Below are 19981 nucleotides of genomic sequence, written 5' to 3'. Positions count from 1 at the left end.
AGCACTCACGTTGCATTCTGTCCTGAATCCTTCGGACATACTTCTCCAATCGCGCTTCGTATGTGCTATCCAAGAGTCAGGGCTTATAGTATCTCACAGAGATGTTGGTAGATCTAGATCCTAGTAAGTCAACACTACCGCCTTAACCTGGTCAGTCTGGCAAAGTCATGAGGTACGTTAATTGGATGCTTTTCTTATATCTTGCATGAGCGCATTTCTCGGGTTTGAACCCCAGGCACGTTGTTAGTGGTGGGTTGATGCCCTACAATTTGGATCCAATCTGTAAGTGGGTGTGCTATTGAATCGCTGCATCCGGTATCTTCTTCGGAGAGGGGGGTGTATGGGTGTTTCAGCCCTTGATCCTTCAAGTGTGCAGTATCTTCTACCAAGATCTCTATATCAATGTGAGTGTCCGCATCTTCCAGCTCATCTCATACCATACTGCATCGCTGCAACTCCAAAACCAGCCCACTAGCCCACTCCCTCCAACATGATTTTCAATCATCTCCTCACCATCTCCACCCTCTCCATCCTCCCCACCCCCATTCTCTGCACCCCCTCGCCATCTTTCTACCCCAACACCACCAACATCACCTACCCATCCTCCCAAACCCCCAACTTCACCTTCAACCATCTCTACTTTCTCACCGACCGCTTCCTCAAAAACCACATGTACCCCCTCAACATCGCCCAAGCCTCATCCATAAACTCCTCTTTGCTTTCTGCCGATATCCTCGGCCGCGTAGACGCAACCCGGGACTACGCAGGCCGCGAACTAAACACTGAATACCTATTCGGTCTTTTCGCAAACATTGCATTGAATCCTGATGCGTTCACCCTGCTTGGGTATCCTGTCAATTATACGTTCACGAGATTCTCAGGCAGTGGGAATGTAGTCTCGTTTGCTGCTATCGTCGAATACATGTTACCTGTCACGAGGACGACAATCCCTCAGGAGCTGGATTTCTGGGTCACTTTCAACGACAAGGGCGAGATTTCGCAATATGATGGGTAAGTTTTTGCTTCAATCTCTCCTTTTCCCGCCTCTGCCTCTCTCTCTCTCTCGTCTGCTGGCAAAACCTAACACTTGGTCGATCAGCAACTTCCGCTACCTCCAATGGCAACTAACCTCGACAATCTCCACCATCGCCACATCTCTGAACCTTTCTTCCGCTGCCGATCTCACACCCATCCTGCACAGCAAACTCGCAACAAGCATCTGCGACACAGCCACAAGATTCTGCAATGGCACAAACCTGCAATATGAGAGCCAGCAGGCTTGTGAAAATCATCTGTTCAATCAGACTAGGTTTGGAGAGGGTTGGGAGTGGGGGATGGATACCGTGAGCTGTCGTATGGTGAGTCGATGGTCGTCTTCTCTGTTCTCTCTTTTCCTGATTCGGGACGCAAAGATCATGGTGGATACTGACAGAGGATGAACACAGATCCATCAAAACATGGTGCCGCTTCGACCAGAAGTGCATTGTCCACACATCGGTCCCTCGGGAGGAGGTATGTGTGTCGATGACCGCACATACGTTGGAAACCTCGAGGAAGACTACTTTGTCAATTCGCCTTTTCTGGCTCCTGGACTTGAGGGCGGTGTGTTTACCTGAAAGTCAAGCGAGACGACGAGGGTGAGATATTCTGCTGAAGGCGTTATTTCTCGCGAGATGTGAAAGATTTTGTCCGACGGAAATGGAAAGGAGGACGGTACGATAATAGCCTGGCCATGGCGATCAAAGCTGGAAGATAGATGGCAAGTGTGATGAATCGACTAGAGCAGTAGAGTCACAAAACGATACACGCAATCATTACACTTTATAGTTTATTGACTTTTGTATTGTTTACTCATACCTATTGCAGATTGATTCTTTTCGCTCTTCTTCTCTTGGTCTGAAGCAGAAAACCTTATCCCTAGAAACATTCTGACGCCCAAACTCCCAATAGCAAAAACTCCATAGAAAAAACAAGCGCCCGCCCATGAAGAAATCAAACAACCCATACACCATGCTATTGAACAAACAAAGAGAGACCGAGAGTATGCAACCGTTCCGAAAAAGATCAAAAAGGACCCCATGAGCCAAAGACGAATTCGGATGATGCAGAATTTCCATGCCTCCCAGAACACCCTAAACGATAAATTCAAACAAGAAACAGTCGCTATGTGTATGCGCCTGCGAAAGATACAAGGAAGATATAGCGAAGTGTTGATATATGTTGTGATAGTCTCGAAAATGGACCTATCGCCTGTAGGATCCTAGCTTAGCAAGAATGTCTGCCATATCAGGTTGTCCAGGACTGGGTAGACCGTGTTGTCGCTGGGGCTGGATGGGAGAGCGAAGATCAGGCGTCTGAACACCAAGATGAGGAATGCGAATATTCTGAGGCGACTGTTGCTGCTGCTGCTGTTGGGCGAGCAGACTGGCCAGAGCGGGATTGTTCCTCAACGCAGCAAGTGGGTCCTGATGAGGGTGAGGCAATTGAGCGTAGGTAGGTGGGGACTGTACGCCAGGCGTATGAATGCCCGGTGAAGGCAATGGAGGTGGTGGTGGGCGTACTGCGGCGGCATTGCCAAGTAGTTTGGCCAGATCTGGTGTCAAAGCTGTAGCAGGGAGGCCAGGGTGCGGTCCAGTTGGGATACCAGGAGGCTGCATGACACCAAGCAGCTTTTGCAAACCAGTGGGATCAAGTGAGGTAATCAGGTTGGACAGGTTGGGAGCGGGAGCAGTCACGCCTGCGCCATAACCATACTGCACTGGAGCAGGTACAGGCTGTGGTGGTGCATAGGCAGGAGCAGCTTTTGCGCGCAAAACCAGCTGAGCAGCGATGGTAGGGTCAAGGTTGTCGTACTCATCGAAGCGAACGTTCTCAATTCCAGCTCGACGATCAAAGATTTGTAGGGGTATCTTTGCCGTTTGTTGGTTGATACGAGTGATGCGCGAGACGGCGAGAACGCCCTCAAGAATCTGACGACGAACGACGGCAGCTTCAGACAAGCGAGGAGAGAGAAGCAGAACATCAACACGGATGCCCTGAAGGGTGAAGGAGTGTTCCAGCCAGGCGATAAAGTTGCGATCGAGGTCGTCCAGAACAATAATCTGAACGTCTGGAACGTCGCGTGGAGCTCTTCGCGGCAGAGGCAGATCGTCGTCGCTATTGCGTCTCGAGAGTCTTGGACTAGGGCTGCGGAAACGAGCGTTACGACTGCCATAAGGCGGCGTCCTGGATCTGCTCCTGTATCGAGCGTCGTATCTGTCCCTACTTCGGTCGCGACCGCGGTACGACCTAGGAGATCTGGGGGAGCGCGGCGAAGGAGATCTCCCAGGACGGTAGTCGCGAGATCTCCTGTCTCTGTTTCTGTCTCTATCTCGGTCTCTTTCTGTTCTTCTGTCGCCTGCGTAGCGATCTGGGACTACTGATGAGCTACCAGCTCGGCCAGTATCGGGCGATCGAGAACGACGAGGGGCGCGTGGATCGGGATTGCGATTCTTCTGAGGCTTGCTGACCTCGAGGTCTTGATTTGTCAGTACGGACTACTCATCGTGGATGAACTCAGACTTACGGATTTTCTTGCCGCGAATTGTCTTTCCTTGCTCGGCATTGATGGCTTTGGAGCATCCGCTAGATTCCAGAAACTGCACGAAGCCATACGCCTGCTTGATCGAGATCTGAGCCAAGTCGCCATACTTGTGGAAAACGTGGAAAATGTCGCGCTTCGTCACCCTTTCACTAGAAAGATTGCCCACGAACAGCCTCGATCCGTATGGAAATTGTTCCCAGTTGCCCTCGGTCACGTACTTTCTTTCCTCGGTCAGAAAGTTGTCATAGCGGAGCTGTGTTTCGGGTGTCCATGGTTGATCATCCTCGTCTAGTGCTTCTCCTGCTGCTTGCTTTCTCTCGCGCTGACTTTCGAGCTTGACGCTTTGCTGGAATGAGGCTACGGGTGGGGGTGGTAGACCGTTGGCTCCTACAGGGTTGCTTGTGTGCCCTCCGTTCGTTTGTTGTGGCTGTTGCTGCGATTGTTGTGCTTGTTGAGCTTGAATGTTGTTCGTGTAGGTCGGGTAGGCGTGGTCTTGTTGGGCAGTGTTCGCTGGGTTTGCAGCGTTAGATGGAGTCTGGGCGACCTGGGAGGAGGGAGAAGTGGATTGAGCCTGGCTATGGCTGGCATGTGACAAGTTGTTGAGCAGGCTCTGCAGACTATTGGCTTCAACACCTGGAGGGAGCTCCGAGGCGCCAGCGTTGGCGGCCGACGAGTTGGCGTGGGTTTGAGCTTGGAAGGAGTTGCTGTGGAACGAGGCTTCGTTGTTGGACTGGGTTGACAAGGCAGGGAGATGATGGGCAGCAGTAGAAGGATAAGGAAGGTCAGATGGCACAGATGCAGTGGCAGGGGCGTCAGAAGAGGCCACAGCGCCAGAGGCAGCAGGCTGATAAGAGTACTTCTCGTCATAATGAACGACAGGAGGAACTTGATTGGTCTGACTATCCGTTCCAATCGATGATGCTTGCTCTTGCGCCTGATGATAAGCTTGATGGCCCTGATTCTGCGCTTGGGATGGAGCTTGGGTCTGACCCAGTCCGACTTGACCTGTCTGTTGAGTCATGTAGGCTTCAGGATGGTTAGAATAAGACTGGGAGTGCTGGGCATGCTGTTGCTGTTGATGGAGGTCCTGATTGTGTGTGCCAGCTTGGTGGTCGAGGTACATTGGAGGCGGAAGTTGTTGGGAGGGAGGCTCGACCATGTGTGTTCCAGTCTGGTTAAAGACGGGGTCGATTTGGTTCTCAAGAACGGGGATGTTAGAGGGCACTGGGAAATGGACAGGCTTGGGAGACACTGGGCTCAGGATGTTGAGCTCGCTCGTATACTCGGGTGCTTCTTCAGATGTCATGTAGGCGAGGTGCGCTATGCGCCAACATGCTAGATTCGGGCAACAGCAGCGACAAGTGGAGTGGTCCGAGTTGAGGAGAAGGGCAGGAACGAAAAGGACAACGCGACGATGATGGGAAGAGCGTCGAGATGATGGCTGTATGACCAACAGAAAGAAAACGTGAAAGTCGAGGCTTGAAATTCACTTCAGCTTGCAGTAGTCGCGCTAGCTTGTGCTTTCCCCGCACCGAAATGATCAGAGGACGTGCTATGAGATTGTGCTCTCTAAGCAGCTGCTGGCAACTTGTTCACAAAGCGGCCGTGGAAAACGAGTGTCTGCACACGAGAGATTAGAGCGCAAAAACGAAGGGCAAAGACTCAAAGCCATCCCCCTCCCAAGAACGCGCCATTGTATGCATGAGCACGAGCCATCTAAGCGTCACCGGATCATCGAATCATGTTGGGATCGCATCTGCTCGAGCTAATGGATAATGCTAAACCCGACGACCACTGCTCCCCCTTCATGTGCGTTGTCGTTCAGTATCTAGCGTGAGGCGATGGAATATTCAGCATTCAAGTGCAGCGTTTTGGTCGTAGCTCAGGACAGACCACACTCTCGGCACTTGGGCATACTTCGGCCAGAGGCGTGAGCTTTCCCATGCCAATATGTTTCCATGTTTCTAGAAGTCAGGGAAATTCTCAGCCGCAAAGAGGGACACGTCAATATAGGCGTTGAGAACCTGCGTCTGAGAGTGTACAATAATCCCTGTATTCCCAAGCCTAATCTTGAACAAGCAAGTGCGACCGAAAGCGACCATCTCCCGCAGCGCCTTACTTCGGTTTTGGACAACGCATCAAAGATTCGACCAAAAGCAACTTTTCGTAACAGATACTCAGAAAGTGATCCGTGATCCTAACTTACCCGATACCGCCTTGCCACAACCCCTTTTCGACATTCTACCATACTTTCGACTCGCGCGCCATAATGTTCCGGTCCATCGCCATTCTGCGTCCACAGTCGAGATTCTCCGTCACGCGGACACCACCAACCTCGTTCTGCACGTCGACGCGTGTATTGGCTTCCAAGCCAAAAACGGGAGCCGGCAGCGGTGAGCATGGTGGCAGCGACGACGAGCTAGACGTGGCGAGGCGCTGGTTGGCAAGTTTCGATGCCGAGACCATACCGCGAAACATTTGCGACGTCTCGTTCAGTAGATCCTCTGGGCCTGGCGGTCAGAATGTGAACAAGTATATATGCACCCCACCAGCGACCAACACAAGAGGTTGGAGCTTTGATAGATAGATGCTGAGACAGTACGTGTAGAGTAAATTCAAAGGCTACTTTGCGACTGCCGCTATCGGCGCTGCTGCCCATGCTACCTGCTGTTCTTCGACCTGCGGTAGCCAAGTCTCGGTATAGCGCCAAAGATGACTTGGTGATACAGGCCGATGACAGCAGGAAACAGAACGAGAATGTGCATCGCTGCTTCGTCAAGCTGAACGAGATGATTGTACAGGCTGGACGTGAGGTGGTGCCTGGCGAGACTAGTGCTGAGCAGATGGAGCGCGTGAAGAAATTGTAAGTACTTGTCTCACGACACAAAGACTAGCACCTGCTTACAGGTGTGGCAGACAAAAAGCAGAAAATGAGGGCAGGCTCAAGATGAAGAAGAAGCACAGCGATAAGAAGAGTTCAAGAAGAGGCGGTGGAAAACCTGATTACTGAGTGAAGAAGTATCATTGTATCGTTACAACGTATATCATAGCAGTTATAAATCACGCGAGATGCAGCAAGATGCATGTTGTGATAGATCAAGATGGGTTCATGGAGTACAGTGACATGTGCAATAGACGTTTAGCCTGAGTAACTATACGCGACATGTCAGCAATGTTGGCAAAGAGCGGTATGAAAAGCTGCAGGGTGTATATGTGGGATTTCAATCAGACATCCAAGGAAGATGTTGCGCTCAACGACCGTCTAAGATAGGTTCTAGGCGACGGCTAGCGTGAAAACTGCGAATGTGGTATGGGTTTCATCATGGAAATGCGTGTTGGAGGTGAGAAGAAAAAGAGGAGGCATACCACGAGGTGGAAGAGTGACGACAGTGGTCACAGATCAGTGTCGACTATCAAGCATGCTACTCGACAGCTTCCTGCAAAACACACACAGGCGTGCTGTCGAGAGTCGCAAGATGAGCATGCTGGAGAAGCGCGTTGGTGGAAGAGAAAGAAAAAGCTTTGAGCCGAGGCGTAGGAAGCTTTGCAGCTCACCGCCTTGCCAAGTCGTGGTCATTCTGCCGTGGTAGGCGTCGGATAGCAGCGCGTCCGAGTCTTGAGCTCAGGGGACGGAGCTGTTGAAGGTTGAAAGTCGTCTGTCCTTTTTGTCTTGTCGAGATACAAGACATGGCTCCGAAGCACAAAGATGGCGACATTGTCGCTGTGGTAAGAAGATGTGGCGATTGTGACAACTTCCAATCACTAACCCATGACAGATTCCTGGGCAATACATTTCCTGGTTGCATACCATAGTGGCTTATGCTGCTTTTCTGGGAGCTCTGATTGTTGGAATGTGAGTGTGATTTCTCTTGCATATCCTGACCGGCTCGCTGACAAGTCCAGTGGCCTCCACTACGAGAAGATTGTGCAAAATGAGCATTTCGTACGTCTTGCCGTCAAGTCCTCGGCATCACCCTCGCTGACAATTGCACAGGGCTACCCTATCGAGTGGTTCCCCTCGGTCTCTGCGACGATTGGCGACCGATACCCCGAACGCTCCGTCTTCCAACTCTTCATCGCAGTCACGTCTGGTGAGTAGAAGCCTCGATTGGTAGAAAGAGCCTTGTCTGAACAATTGTCCAGGTCCTCGTTTCCTGCTCGTCGCATTGTGGTACATCTTGACATCGAGACCCAACCAGACTCTCCCCAAGTTCATTCTGGGTGTTGGTATCTTCAGAACCTTTACCTGCGGAGGCTGGACCTATGTCACGTCGACCGACGACCATGACTGGCACGACATCTTCATGATCTCGTACCTGGTCGCAACTCTACCCTGGACCATTGGCTGCATTGCCTTGAGCCCCAACAACCCCAAGGCCATCTACTACCGCAAGGTCTTCGGTGGAGCCTTCTTCGCCACCCTTGTGCCTCTGGTCTACTTCTTCATCCAGCACAAGGTCCACAAGGTGCCCGGCGCATACACCATATATGCTTTCTTCGAGTGGGCCCTCGTCCTCCTCGATGTCGCCTTCGACGCTGTCACTGCACTCGACTTCAGCAGCCTCGAGCTGGTCGTCAAGGACACCAAGGGAACCAGCAAAGGGTATGTCAACTGGCTTCCCAAATAGTGGTATGCTGCAACCACAAGGCTTGCCCAGTATGGAGTCGCTAACCAAGTCCTCGAACAGCTCCAACCAAAGAGTCGCCGACAAGCTTGCCGAGACTGAGAAGGACAAGCCCGTTGGCCAGATCTTTGCTACTACCTACTCCAAGGGCGACATGTTCGATGCCTTGGCGGATGTCTATCTTGGCTTCACCTTCTGGTCCGTTTTGACTGGCTTGGGCTTGTTGATTTGGTACTTCCCTCTCTGGCACATGGGTATCTCTGGCTATGAAGCCTTCGTCATGGCCCCCATCTCTCCCTTCTTACTGGGCATTACTTCGTTCCGCAGACTCGTTGTCCACAACATCCGCGTTGTCCACTTCCTCTCGCTCTCAGGTCTCGTGGCATTCTTGATCCCTAAGCCCGAGTACCGTCTGTTCGCTGTTGGATTCTCCATCTCAATGTCTGCCCTCGCATGGTCTGCTACCTGGTGGTCGGAGCGTGCTCAGCCTGCACGTCTTGAAGCTCGCATCTCGGCCTTTTCCCTTGGTCTGCTTACTTCGAGTGTTGCAAAGTATGCTTGCCAAACCAATAATCCAATCTGGCCTGCTGTTCATGCCGAGAACGGTGGCTGGAACTACACTGGCCTCATCCTTGCCATTGTCGCCATCCTGAGAGTCACTCGTAAGCCGCTTGACCCTCGTGGTGATGTGCCTGGCTACAAGGCTGTCACCGGTTCCTCTTTCCCTGCTGCTCTTGGTTTCGCCGGTCTGATGTTCGGAATGCACTCTCTTCTTTCAGATTCAAGTACCATGATATCGTGGGTTTGGGAAGGTTTCCCTATCCGTGGTCCCATCGCTGTACCCCACGGTAACTACACCTTCCTTGCCATGGGCCTCGGTCTGCTCATTGGGCTTTACTACCCTACCTTTGCCCGCAGCTGGACTTTCTATGGCATTGGTTCCCTTGGTGCTGCTTTCCTCACTGCCTTCTCCCACTGGTCAGGCTTCTACGGTGGTTTGGCTCTTGCAACTTACCTGATGGCTGCTGCTCCTGCCTTGATCGGCAACGCTGCCCGCTACCCACCCGGTCGCACCTTCTTCCTTGGCTTCATGTTCTACAACATTTTGGTGCTCGCTCACGTCTGGGTCGTTGCATACGCTTTCGTACCCGGTGGTCCTCTTATGCGCGAGCATACCGACTGGGTCATGACAGCCATGATGCTTTTCATCGGCTGCGGAGTCTTTTCTGTTACCGCTTCCGAGACTAAGCGCTCCAAGTCTGCCCCTGCCAACCCATACGCTCGCAAGCAACGTTCCCACTATATCTACATTCTAATTGGCCTTCAGCTTCTCGGTGCCTCTATCTCGTACCTTCGCTTCCCTACCTACGATTACACTCCCTATCACGCACCGGAGAAGAGTGTTACAGCTGGTATCTGGACAACGCACTTCGGTCTTGACAACCCCATGTGGACATCGGAGCGTCGTATTGGAGCTCTTGTCAAAGAGATGGAGCTCGATGTCTTGGGCTTGCTCGAATCAGATACCCAGCGTATCATCATGGGTAACCGCGATTCCACTCAATACCTCGCTGAGGAGCTTGGTATGTATGTAGATTACGGTCCGGGCCCCAACAAGCACACCTGGGGCTGCGCTCTGCTCTCCAAGTTCCCGATCGTAAACTCCACTCATCACTTGCTTCCTTCGCCCGTTGGTGAGCTTGCCCCTGCTATTCACGCTACTCTCGACGCCTACGGCGAGATGATCGATGTCTTTGTCTTCCACTCTGGACAAGAAGAAGATCCCGAGGACAGACGCCTGCAGTCTGAGTATCTGGCTGATCTTATGGGTTCGACCCCTCGTCCTTCTATCCTGCTCTCCTACCTTGTTACCAAGACTGGCCAGGGCAATTACAACACCTATGTTTCTGAGCGCAGTGGCATGAAAGATATTGACCCCAGCGATGATTGGGACAGATGGTGCGAGTACATTTTGTACAAGGGCTTGAGAAGATCTGGATATGCCAGAGTTTCCAGAGGTACCATTACTGATACTGAACTCCAGGTAAGATTTGTCTTTGCCCTTCTTGACATCTCTAAGATATATACTAACTGTGATTCACAGGTCGGCAAGTTCGTCGTTGGCCAGCCTGAAGGCGGTAATGAGCAAATCTCTGAGGATCAAGTACCTGAGGGCCTGCGCTTCCCTGCTTTGTTCAGGGGCGAGGGTGTCAGAGGTCACAGATACCACGTCTTTGATGAGCCTAGATATTATGCTTGAGCATCTTGCGTCTCAAGCATCAGCCGAGATACAAAAACGCTTTTTTCGTTTCAGAAAAAATTATTGTAGCATTCTAGAAGTTCGTTTTCTGTGCGTTTTATTATCTCAACAAGTCAATCAAGAGCATATGTTAGAGAGTCTGGAGTGATGTAGAAGAGAGGAAGATAAATTCATTCAATCATGCAAAAGACTAAGAGACCTACAAAAGACAGGGTATTCAAACAAAGCGCAAAAATCATCCTCGCCACCTATTCCCCTCTTTTACATCTTGGAATAGCCATTTCCGCCCGTAATAACAACATTGAACCCAGCCCTCCAACTACCCACATTAACAGCATTGGCCTCCGACACCACAGTCGAGTAAAAAGCACACTTGACATCCACCTGCGGAGCAGGACTCATACAGCCCTCTGCAGGCACCAGCTTGGGAGTTCTCTCAAAGTAAATGTTGAAGCCCTTGCAGTTTGCATTTGCATCGCAGATTGCAGCGCATTGAGCAGGGTTGTAGGAGGAAAGTTCAGTGTAGAAGAGGTAGCCGGCTTGAGAGACTGAAGCGTAGAAGCCTGCGAAGCGCCAGGTGTAGTTGGCGGGCACGGAGGCGGACATGTATTGGGAGCGGAGAGTGGAGTCTTTGAGGAAGGCGGAGGGGGCGGGGTTGGTGGGTGTGTAGGTGTAGCCGAAGTTGGGCATTGGGGAACATTGTGCTGTGTTTGAGGTTGCGGAGGCAGCAACGGAGGAAGAGGCTGTGCTTGCAGCACGACGTTGGCGCTTCTTGCTGCTTGTGCTGGTGGCCTTTGCAGTGGAAGAAGCAGTGGGTCTCACTGATGAGGAAGCAGCAGTGGAAGTGCTCATCTTGGCAACTGCAGTGGCAGCGACAGGAGAGCCGGTAATGGAGGTGGTGGTCAGCACAGCCTTGGGGCTTTGTGCAGACATTTGGGAGAGGATGGAAGCAATGGCTGCATCGGTGTTTTGGATGGTGACGGGACAGGTTGTGCAGACGCTGCTGGGTTTGCTGGAGATGGCTGCGGCTTCTGCGATGGCTGCCAGGACAGGCAGGGCGAAGAGTTGGAAACGCATTGTGTGTAATGTGGCAAGTTTGTATCGTGTAGTTGTTGTTGGAAGAGAGTGTGGTGGTAGTTGGTAGAGAGGTCAGTGATGATTTGGTATAGAGAGTGACTGAAGCCTTGAGCTTTTGGAAAGAGAGTGTGATTGATAGAGCGAATGAATGTTAAGTTGCTTGATGATAGAACAGAACAGAAGGTACATCAACGGCACATATATACTCGAACCACCACAGCAGGATCTGTTATACCGAACTTCGTGAAGATCTCGACCCTCGTGGTAGATGGATCGGGTCTCACATTGTCAACGCTCTAGTTCGTCTACCGGCCGAAAGATCGGCGGGGTGGTTGTCGGAATTCTTCTAGAACGCTTACCTGGTCGATTCATGAAAAGATGCTTGATCATAATCTTTTTTTATGTTTGAGTTTCGCATTGCGTATCTGTTGCTGTGTCGTCAGAGTCATCCGTCATCAACATACAGATCAACAACAATACAAGACCATCAAAGCAGTGCGTAAAATGGTCCTCTGTGTAATCTTGAGGTGAGGCTCAACAGCAAGACCCTTACTTGCAGGCGAGAAGGGCCTCACAGACCTTTGAGCTCAAACATCTCGAAGTATGCCAAAAACCGAGCAGGTCTTCCGGCCGACACAATAGTCCAAGCCACATACCAAGAAGCCATCTACATCCTCACGGTCGTCAGCAAGATCCGAAAACAGGGATGTGATCGAACCGTTGTGACAGTGCACAGAGCAAAAGGACCAGGCCGTTGTGTGGCTTGACTCCAAGCTCTATTGATTGTCTTAGATGCTTACTCGACATCCGAATGAAGCCGAATCCATTGGTGATTTTGGAGGAACTCTGGTTGACGATAAACCAGATGGCTTGGTAGTCAACCGAGACCGAACAGGTGGCTTTTCTATATGGATCAGGGGAGGTGCTCTAGTGTAGTGCAAAGGCTTCTCGGAGGATCGACCGGTGTATTTGGACGAATGAGATGAGGTAGAGGACGTGCTATGTTTGCCTGTCATGGTAGAGTTTTGTCATTCATCGCACTGCGCCTCAGGATTCGACGTTCGGTGGAAGAATTGAGGACGGACGTGTTGGGAGAAGAGATGAGGTGGCTGGGAATCTCGCGGAGTGCTTTGACCCGAGCTCCGGCTGATTGTCAGATTCTGCGCGACCGAAGGCCTTTGGTTACAGTGTGTCACCCTGACCTTATGCCCTCTGTTACCGCATCGTGGCCAAACATGACTCGATCGTCTTTCTTTATGTATTGTGAGGACTATATAGGCTGACCAACGCCGTCGTGTATCGACACTTCGGTGTATGCTGGGTTGACTCGATATTTTATAGCATCTTCTTGTTTATAATGAACGACAACGTGATACTGTACGTTTTGTCAGGGCCTGTTTCGAAAAACGATACTCAATGTCGAAAATCGAGTATAAGTCGCTACCGAAGCATTAATTCGCTACTAAGCTACACATATAGCACCGCAATACCATTACTCGATTGCTCATATAGCCGTAGCCGCATAAAACGATGGACTTGGACTAGAATATTGATCATTAGCTGTCGAGGTTGCAATATTGTATGCTTGAGGTCCGACCCTGTCAGTGCGCGGACGCTCGAAAATGTCTTGGCATATCCTCAAGTGGCCGAAAGAAAGAGCGCACTGAGACTTGCTCATGAATGATCATTCGATTCGATTTGAGAATACATGACTAATACTTATGGTTGCAAGTTGATAGAAAGAAGCAGAAGAACAAGAGATCTGGGAAAGGAGAAACGCACACACACACACACACACATCCTGGCTATGCCCAACCTCTCTTCCTTTCCCTTGCCAAACTATCCACCATGATGTTCACTGACCTCCATTCAAGTTTTACTCTCAGGAACACCCTAAGCACAAAGAAGGACACAAGTGGCCGGTGTGGTGGCAGTGTCGCAAGTCAACGTCGAGTTCACCACAACCGCACCAGCACGCTGGTTGGAGAAGTTGACTGCAATTTGCGTGCTTCCATCAGTCGATCCTTGGATACCGATGTTGGCGGAAGCCGATCCTTGATCCTGACCGACTTCGTAGTATCTATAGACAAAGACACCAGGGTTGGTACTGTCGTAGCTGACTGTGAAGTGGTAAGACTCGTAAGTGCCACCACGACCAAGACGATACTCGTAAGTCACGGTGGTGGATGTGGTCTCGTAGAAGATACCCTGATCGAGGTTGTTGGCCATCTTGATCAGGTCGTCGAAAAAGGGTGCTGCGGCATACAAAGGAATGTATGGATTAGGGAGGCCAGGTCCATTATCATAGCTAACGGTTCCGTCGATTAGAGTAAGTAGCTAAAGTCAAAAGTCAGCAAGTCTTGAGAACAGGGTATGTCAGAAAATCACGTACGCCATTGGTAGATGCGAAAGTTTGAGTTGAGGATCCTCCATAGATTTGCATGTTGAAGGGGAGGTCGATCTCACAATACGAGTCATCCTCTTCGGTGTCTATCGGATCTCCAAAATCGCAACGAGTCGGGCTGGCAAGAAGACCGTTGTAAGTGGATGTCGAGCCATCGGGATTGACGACTGTAGGGCTGCCGGCACTAGAGGGAAGAGGAGGGGGAGAACATGCAGCTGAAGATGAGGCGGCGCTACCACCCCCAGTCGACGTTCCAGATCCGGCACCAGCGCTGCTCGAGGCAGTAGGTGCAGAAGAGAAGGCAGCGGTGACAGAAGTAGACGAAGAAGCGGATGCGGAAATAGTGGCAGCAGAGACAAGAATTGCCTGAGCGATGGTGTCTGCGATTGAAGTATCACTCTGATCGCCAGCTTCCTCCTTGAGGTAACATGTTCCTCCAGTCATTGTGCTATCACCTGAAAAAGTAAAGGCTTCACAACCAGGAGTACTGTCACAAGCAGCAAAACACCCGTTGATGCCATTCCCGTTGACCTGTGTCGTAGTAATGAGGAACCCCTGGCCGTCACGAGCGCAGAGGATAGAATAAACCGCACCTCTGTCATCCGTGATGGTCGTACCGTTCATAGATGGACATGTAGGAGGACCGCCGGTGGGTGTGGCGGTAACTGTCGAGGTCGTGGTAGATGGACCACTGCCATAAGCTAGTCCGTTTCTGATACCAGCAACGTAGTTCGCATCAGCAGCAGGCTGGAAAGTGAGTCCTCCGTTGGAGCCAGGCATCTTAAGGTAGCAACTTCCAGTATAGACCCAACCACCGCAACCGTAAACAGCATCGCACTGGGTCATACAGCCATTGAAGTCTGGAGAAGCGCCACTCAAAGTTCCACCTAGAGTTGTGTCTGAGCCACACTTGATTTGGTAGGTAGCACCATTGCCGTCAGCAACCGTTTGATTGTCGACTGATGGACACGAGTATGTGGTCTGCGATACGACAGCGGATGGGGCAGATGAGATGGAGTTGGCGGATGTCGCAGCCGACACGGGCTGAGTGGAAAACACAGGTGGTGCGGTAGTAGAGCCAGCGGCGGATGAAGTGCTCAACGATCCAATAGGAGTTCTGCTTGAAGCTACAAGAGACGACGAGCTAGAACCTGCAGAAGACAGGACTGGCGCCGCGGATGAGGAAGTTCCGGCAACTGACGGTGAGTATGCCGCATTCGGAGCCGAGGATGAAAGTTGGCTAGCGGAGGAAACAGACTGAACCGCAGACGAAATGGCAGAGGACACCACAGGAGTACCCGAGGACGTGGATAAAAGAGCAGAGGGAACCATCGAGGCGCTTGACAAGGAACTTGATGAGGCATTTGCAACGCCACCAGGGCGAGCTGGTACGTTTCTGATACCAGAAACTGTACCTTGGGTAGAAGAAGGTTGAAAGGTGATACCAGAGGAAGAGGTTCCGGTTGATATGTAACAGTTGTTAGTGCCGTCGAACGTCCATGCTGTGCATCCATCGGTCTGGTCGCAGGTTGTCATACAGTCATTGAGATTAGTCGCGGACCCAGCGCGTTGGGTATCCGCTCCAGACAGACCCTCGTTACAACCCAGTTGGTACATGCCACCCATGTTGGACTCGACCATCTCATTGTTGTTGACAGGGCACGAATACGTCGTCTGAGGAGGTACACTGCTCGTGGAAGCGGCAGCACTCGATGTGCTCGAACTGGGGACAATGACAGGGCCAATTCCACTAACTGATGCCAAACTGGTGCTGATGGAACTATAACTACCAGCGGCAGAGCTAGATGCTCCTGCAAGAGGAGAGGAGACGCCAGCAGCAATCGAAGACAGGATGGAAGCGGCTGATGATGATGATGCCATCGACTCCATCATGGAGGGAGCAGACATTACTCCAGAAGACAGTACAGAAGCCAGTGCGGAAGAAACCGAGGCCAACGAGGAGACCGATGAGGCTGAAGATGACACGGAGGATAACTGAGATGACAACTGTGATGCAATCGAGGAGCCAACAGCTGCAGCAGATGATGAAGCTGCCGAGCCCGAGCCCGAGGCGACTGAAGAGCTTCTACCACTTGGCAGAGAACCAGACACAGTACTCAAGGCAGCGCCAGAAGCACCAGAAGAAGTAGAAGACGATACGACCCCAGCGCCATTGTTGACCAAAGGCTCAACATAGAGTATCACTGGACTCCAGCTTCTCTGTGCTTCCATAGGACCGAGAAATTTGGCAAGAATCAAAGCATTATCGAGCAGACCCGGAGGTAGCTTGTAGAATTGGGCTGTGCCGTTGGAGAACAACGGGTTGGTCCAGTTCAGCATTCTGTTGTTGACGGAGAAGGTTGTGTTGATCGGCAGGTCATAGTCGGTAGTGCTAAACGCTTGATCAACCACATTGAAGTTCGTCGCGACATGACTGCCGTTCAGAGTAGCAAGTCGGCCTTCGTTGATGGTGGAGACTGCTGCAAGCGATGAGTTGGTAGTCGTATTTCCGTTGGCCGTCAGCCAGTACGGAGCAGTATCTTGGTCCGGATAACCAGATACGTCGACTTGCTGCAGTCGAATCACAAACGGCGCACCACCATTGGCGGCTGCATCAGTCCATGGTGTAGGCTGAACAGTCACAGTCGACTGAATAACAGTAGTGGACGTTCCAGATGTGTAAGTTGCGCTACAGGCACTGACGTGAGTTGTGAGAGTAATAGTCTGAGCACGACACGTCTGCGAGAAAAAGGACAACGCGGAAGCGATTGAGAGGAATTGACGGGGAATCATCTTGTGTCTGCCTCTAGAGGCTGGACAGCGAGATGAAGAAGTATATTGAAGCGAATGTGGTACCACAACCAGGTAACGAGTTGAAAGGAACGACTAAGATAAAGGAAGAGAGCGATCCGCGCGCAAGACATTGTGCACGCGATTGACCAAGCAAAGTCGAGGAATGAAAAACATACCTATAGTTTGATGGGCCAAGATGATGAGGAATGCACCACCATCCCTGCCCTGCATACTGATCTGACCAGAGCTTGGAGACTGCGTCACTCACATGCCACAGAGCATACTTACCTGATTCAGGTCATGCCTGTGGGACTGGAACGGATATGAATGGGGAAGTTGCCTATGTATGAGTGGCCAGCCGTGAGGCAAAGGAGATATAAGAGACTTAGACCTGTGGCACAGTATTAGTATGGATCCATAGAGCGATCCGGATCAGTAAGGAGTTGACGAAATGGTGCAATGCGATGGGACCTGTTGCTGACACGTGATGAGGGCGATTTTGTAAGGTCAGAAGAGGGAGCCGTATTATTCGCACGCCTAATCAAGGTGAAACCGAATGAAGTATGAAATAGAACAGGGACGCGTACGTCTTTGATACTAGAAACATGAAAAACGCATTGATAGCCGATCCAACATGTCCACCAATGTTCTGCGGCGGAGCCTTTGTTTATTCTGAACCATCAAATCCACAGACCAGCAATGCATGATAGAGTCAAGGCGTTTACAGAAGAAGGGCAGCAGCGCCAGAGAAGATGGCAATGAAAGCAGAAAGTCCAACGGTGTAAGGACCGACCTGGACGGACTGAACAGACATGGCAGCAGCAGCACCCTTGGAGCCGGAGCCAGATGCCTTGCTGCTAGAACCACCGGAACCAGATCCACCAGTAGCACCGGCACCAGAGCCGGTGGTGGGAGAGGCAGTGACAGTTCCCTTACCAGAGACACCGGCCTGGGCCATGAGGGAAGAGCAGACACCAGTAGGCTTAACTCCAGACTTGAGAGTAGCGGAACCACTGAAGCCACAGGCGCTGGCGCGCTGGGCAGAAGGTTGGGCAGAGTAGTACTGGTCAAGGACGAAACCAAGCTGCTCGGTGGAGTTGCACATGCTGTAAGCACCGTAAGTGCCAGTGGTAGCATTCTGTAGAGGTGTCAGTTTTGATCTATGGGATAGGACTTGAATAACCTACGTGTTGGATACCGGCGCAAGCACCGGGGTCAGCACCACAGACATAGCCGAACATGTCGCCGTAGTTCTCAGCATCGACGCTTCCCTTGACGGTGCAGCTCAAAGAGTTGAACATGCACTGGCAGAGTTCCTTGTTGGGCGGTCGGGGTAGAGGACTGGCAACGGCGGCCCAGGCGGTACCGGTTGCAGGACAAGAGGCGATGGTGTTGGTGGGGGAGTAAGATGCACTGTTGACGCCCGATGGGGAGACGGTGGCCATGGCCTTGGAGAGGTTGGAGTAATCTCCAAGTGTGCTGACCTGGTTGTTGGTGACAGAGACGAGACCGTACTCGTTCTCGGTCTCGAAGTACATGTAGACGATACCACCAGACCAGACTTCGGTCATGTTATCACCGTAGAGAGCAGCAACCTCACCCCAGGTACGAGGACGGTGAGCATTGCAGCCGTACTCGGCGAAGAAGACGGGAACGTTGTAGGTCGAGAACTCTTCAGTACGAGCAGCGTAACCAGAGGTCTGGTAGGTGGAAGGGTCGCACCAAGAGTAGACGTTGTATCCCCAGAAGTCAATGTTGAGAGCGCTGTCAGAGCTGCAGTCGAAGTAGTCGGCCATGTTGACACGGATATCCGAGTCGTCCGAGGTAGCGTAACCGACACCCATGGGTCTGTAGTTCTTGCTCTTGATGTAGGCCTTGGTGTCACGGACAGCAGCCTTGACGAAGGCGCTGGCCTCGGTGGTGTTCTTGGAGTTGGAGACCTCGTTACCGGCGAAGAAACCGAGGGTGTTGGAGTAGGGAGCAAGAGCATCGACGACCGAGACGTAACGCTCGTACAGGTTGTCGTTCCAGGCAGGGTCGTTACGGTTGATGGACTGATCGGGGGCGGAAAGATCAGACACGACGTAGATGCCAGCATCTGCGAGCATATTCATGCAGTCGTCGTGGTTCTTGGTGGGGTCAATGGCGTAGACACGGATAGTGTTTGTGCGCAGAGCAGTGAGGTAAGGAATATCGCGCGAGCAGACGGATGCGTCGGCCAGAGGGTCGGTGTAAGAGGAGTCGGTGCTGTTGGACACATCCTCTTGGTATGCGACACCGCGCATGAAGAATTGGGTGCCATTGGTCTTGTAGAAGAACTTGGAGCCCTTGATGACAATAGGGTCGACATCGGCAGCGACCTTGGAGACGAGCATGCTCGCAGCCGCGATGGCTGTAGCAACACCGAAACCCTTCATAGTGAAATGTAGATGCTTGTTTAGCTGTGTGGTGGTTCAAGCAGCCGCCTGTGACAGGTAATCAGGGGCTGAAGCGGAAGGTGCGAGACGCAGGAAAAAAAGCTTCGAACGAGCGGTTAAGTAAGACTGCAAAGTGGTGGACAATGAGTGAACGAAAGTCGATAGGAAGTAATCGTCACAGGACAGAGAAATAATAGCCAGGATAGCACAAGGAGAAGATGGACAAACAAGAAGGGTCGCTAGCCGGTAGATGTTGCGCACCGTGGCGACAGGCAAGCGCCTTACATAAGATAGGTGGCCGCGCAAGCGCACCTCCCCTGGCCCATCAGATCTTCATCTCCCCGAGGAGCTACTTCGCCACAACAACACGAGCCCGCACGATTGTCTGGAATATTGACCGTCCTATTTTATTTCTCACTTTCCATAGTCCCCTGCCCAGAGCTTGGCCTTGTCTGCGCAGGAGCTTTCCATTGCTTCTGCTGCTTCGTCCACATGTCAAGTCTCTGTCTCTTTATGTGCCACCGTTCAAGCCCGCAATCTCTTTAATCGTGCCTGCAATGTCCACCGTCGACCATGGGGAATCATCTATCGAAAACGCATGCATCAGTGGCGCAACACCTCTCGAGTCGACTGCTTCCTCCTTGTTGCCCTTGCACGTCCTCTACGAAACCCCATTCCGAGCAGCCGGACCAAGCTTTGCATGTCTCAACGGCTGCTGCGTATCACTCTTAGCTCGGTCAACAAACCGCCGACTTTGTAAACAGTCGCCTTTGCTCTGTTGATTTCTTGTCAAGAAAATGCTGTCTTGCGTCGCCGAACCTG

General features: G+C 51.7%; 7 protein-coding genes across 7 annotated transcripts; 3 read left to right on the top strand and 4 right to left on the bottom strand.

Moving 5' to 3' along the window:
* Positions 1–490: 490 nt before the first annotated feature.
* Positions 491–1616, top strand: M436DRAFT_85631 (uncharacterized protein; the record flags this gene model as incomplete). The annotated part of the gene is made up of 3 exons (XM_013568108.1): positions 491–1011; positions 1100–1358; positions 1446–1616. 3 exons carry the CDS (start codon positions 491–493, stop codon positions 1614–1616), a joined length of 951 nt encoding a protein of 316 aa, XP_013423562.1.
* Positions 1617–2243: 627 nt separating this feature from the next.
* On the bottom strand, positions 2244–4889 carry M436DRAFT_56318 (uncharacterized protein; the record flags this gene model as incomplete). Its single annotated transcript, XM_013567986.1, has 2 exons — positions 2244–3517; positions 3566–4889. 2 exons carry the CDS (start codon positions 4887–4889, stop codon positions 2244–2246), a joined length of 2598 nt encoding a protein of 865 aa, XP_013423440.1.
* A 1083-nt stretch (positions 4890–5972) lies between these two features.
* M436DRAFT_9774 (uncharacterized protein) lies at positions 5973–6578 on the top strand (the record flags this gene model as incomplete). Its single annotated transcript, XM_013567933.1, has 3 exons — positions 5973–6115; positions 6192–6446; positions 6500–6578. Coding segments are annotated over 3 exons (477 nt in total), but the record flags the coding sequence as incomplete, so codon positions are not given.
* A 692-nt stretch (positions 6579–7270) lies between these two features.
* M436DRAFT_56111 (uncharacterized protein) lies at positions 7271–10468 on the top strand (the record flags this gene model as incomplete). Its single annotated transcript, XM_013567956.1, has 7 exons — positions 7271–7309; positions 7360–7436; positions 7487–7526; positions 7578–7674; positions 7727–8186; positions 8272–10252; positions 10313–10468. 7 exons carry the CDS (start codon positions 7271–7273, stop codon positions 10466–10468), a joined length of 2850 nt encoding a protein of 949 aa, XP_013423410.1.
* A 273-nt stretch (positions 10469–10741) lies between these two features.
* On the bottom strand, positions 10742–11167 carry M436DRAFT_32783 (uncharacterized protein; the record flags this gene model as incomplete). Its single annotated transcript, XM_013567953.1, has 1 exon — positions 10742–11167. A coding segment is annotated over one exon (426 nt), but the record flags the coding sequence as incomplete, so codon positions are not given.
* A 2271-nt stretch (positions 11168–13438) lies between these two features.
* M436DRAFT_85626 (uncharacterized protein) lies at positions 13439–16742 on the bottom strand (the record flags this gene model as incomplete). The annotated part of the gene is made up of 2 exons (XM_013568107.1): positions 13439–13882; positions 13938–16742. The coding sequence occupies 2 exons, from the start codon at positions 16740–16742 to the stop codon at positions 13439–13441; spliced, it is 3249 nt and encodes a 1082-aa protein (XP_013423561.1).
* A 721-nt stretch (positions 16743–17463) lies between these two features.
* M436DRAFT_67398 (uncharacterized protein) lies at positions 17464–19159 on the bottom strand (the record flags this gene model as incomplete). The annotated part of the gene is made up of 2 exons (XM_013568065.1): positions 17464–17880; positions 17930–19159. The coding sequence occupies 2 exons, from the start codon at positions 19157–19159 to the stop codon at positions 17464–17466; spliced, it is 1647 nt and encodes a 548-aa protein (XP_013423519.1).
* Positions 19160–19981: the final 822 nt, after the last annotated feature.

This window comes from Aureobasidium namibiae (assembly GCF_000721765.1).
Source record: "Aureobasidium namibiae CBS 147.97 unplaced genomic scaffold scaffold_21, whole genome shotgun sequence".
Lineage (NCBI taxonomy): Eukaryota > Fungi > Ascomycota > Dothideomycetes > Dothideales > Saccotheciaceae > Aureobasidium > Aureobasidium namibiae.
Note: the sequence above shows the minus strand (reverse complement) of the source record. Positions and strands in the feature narration are given on the sequence as shown.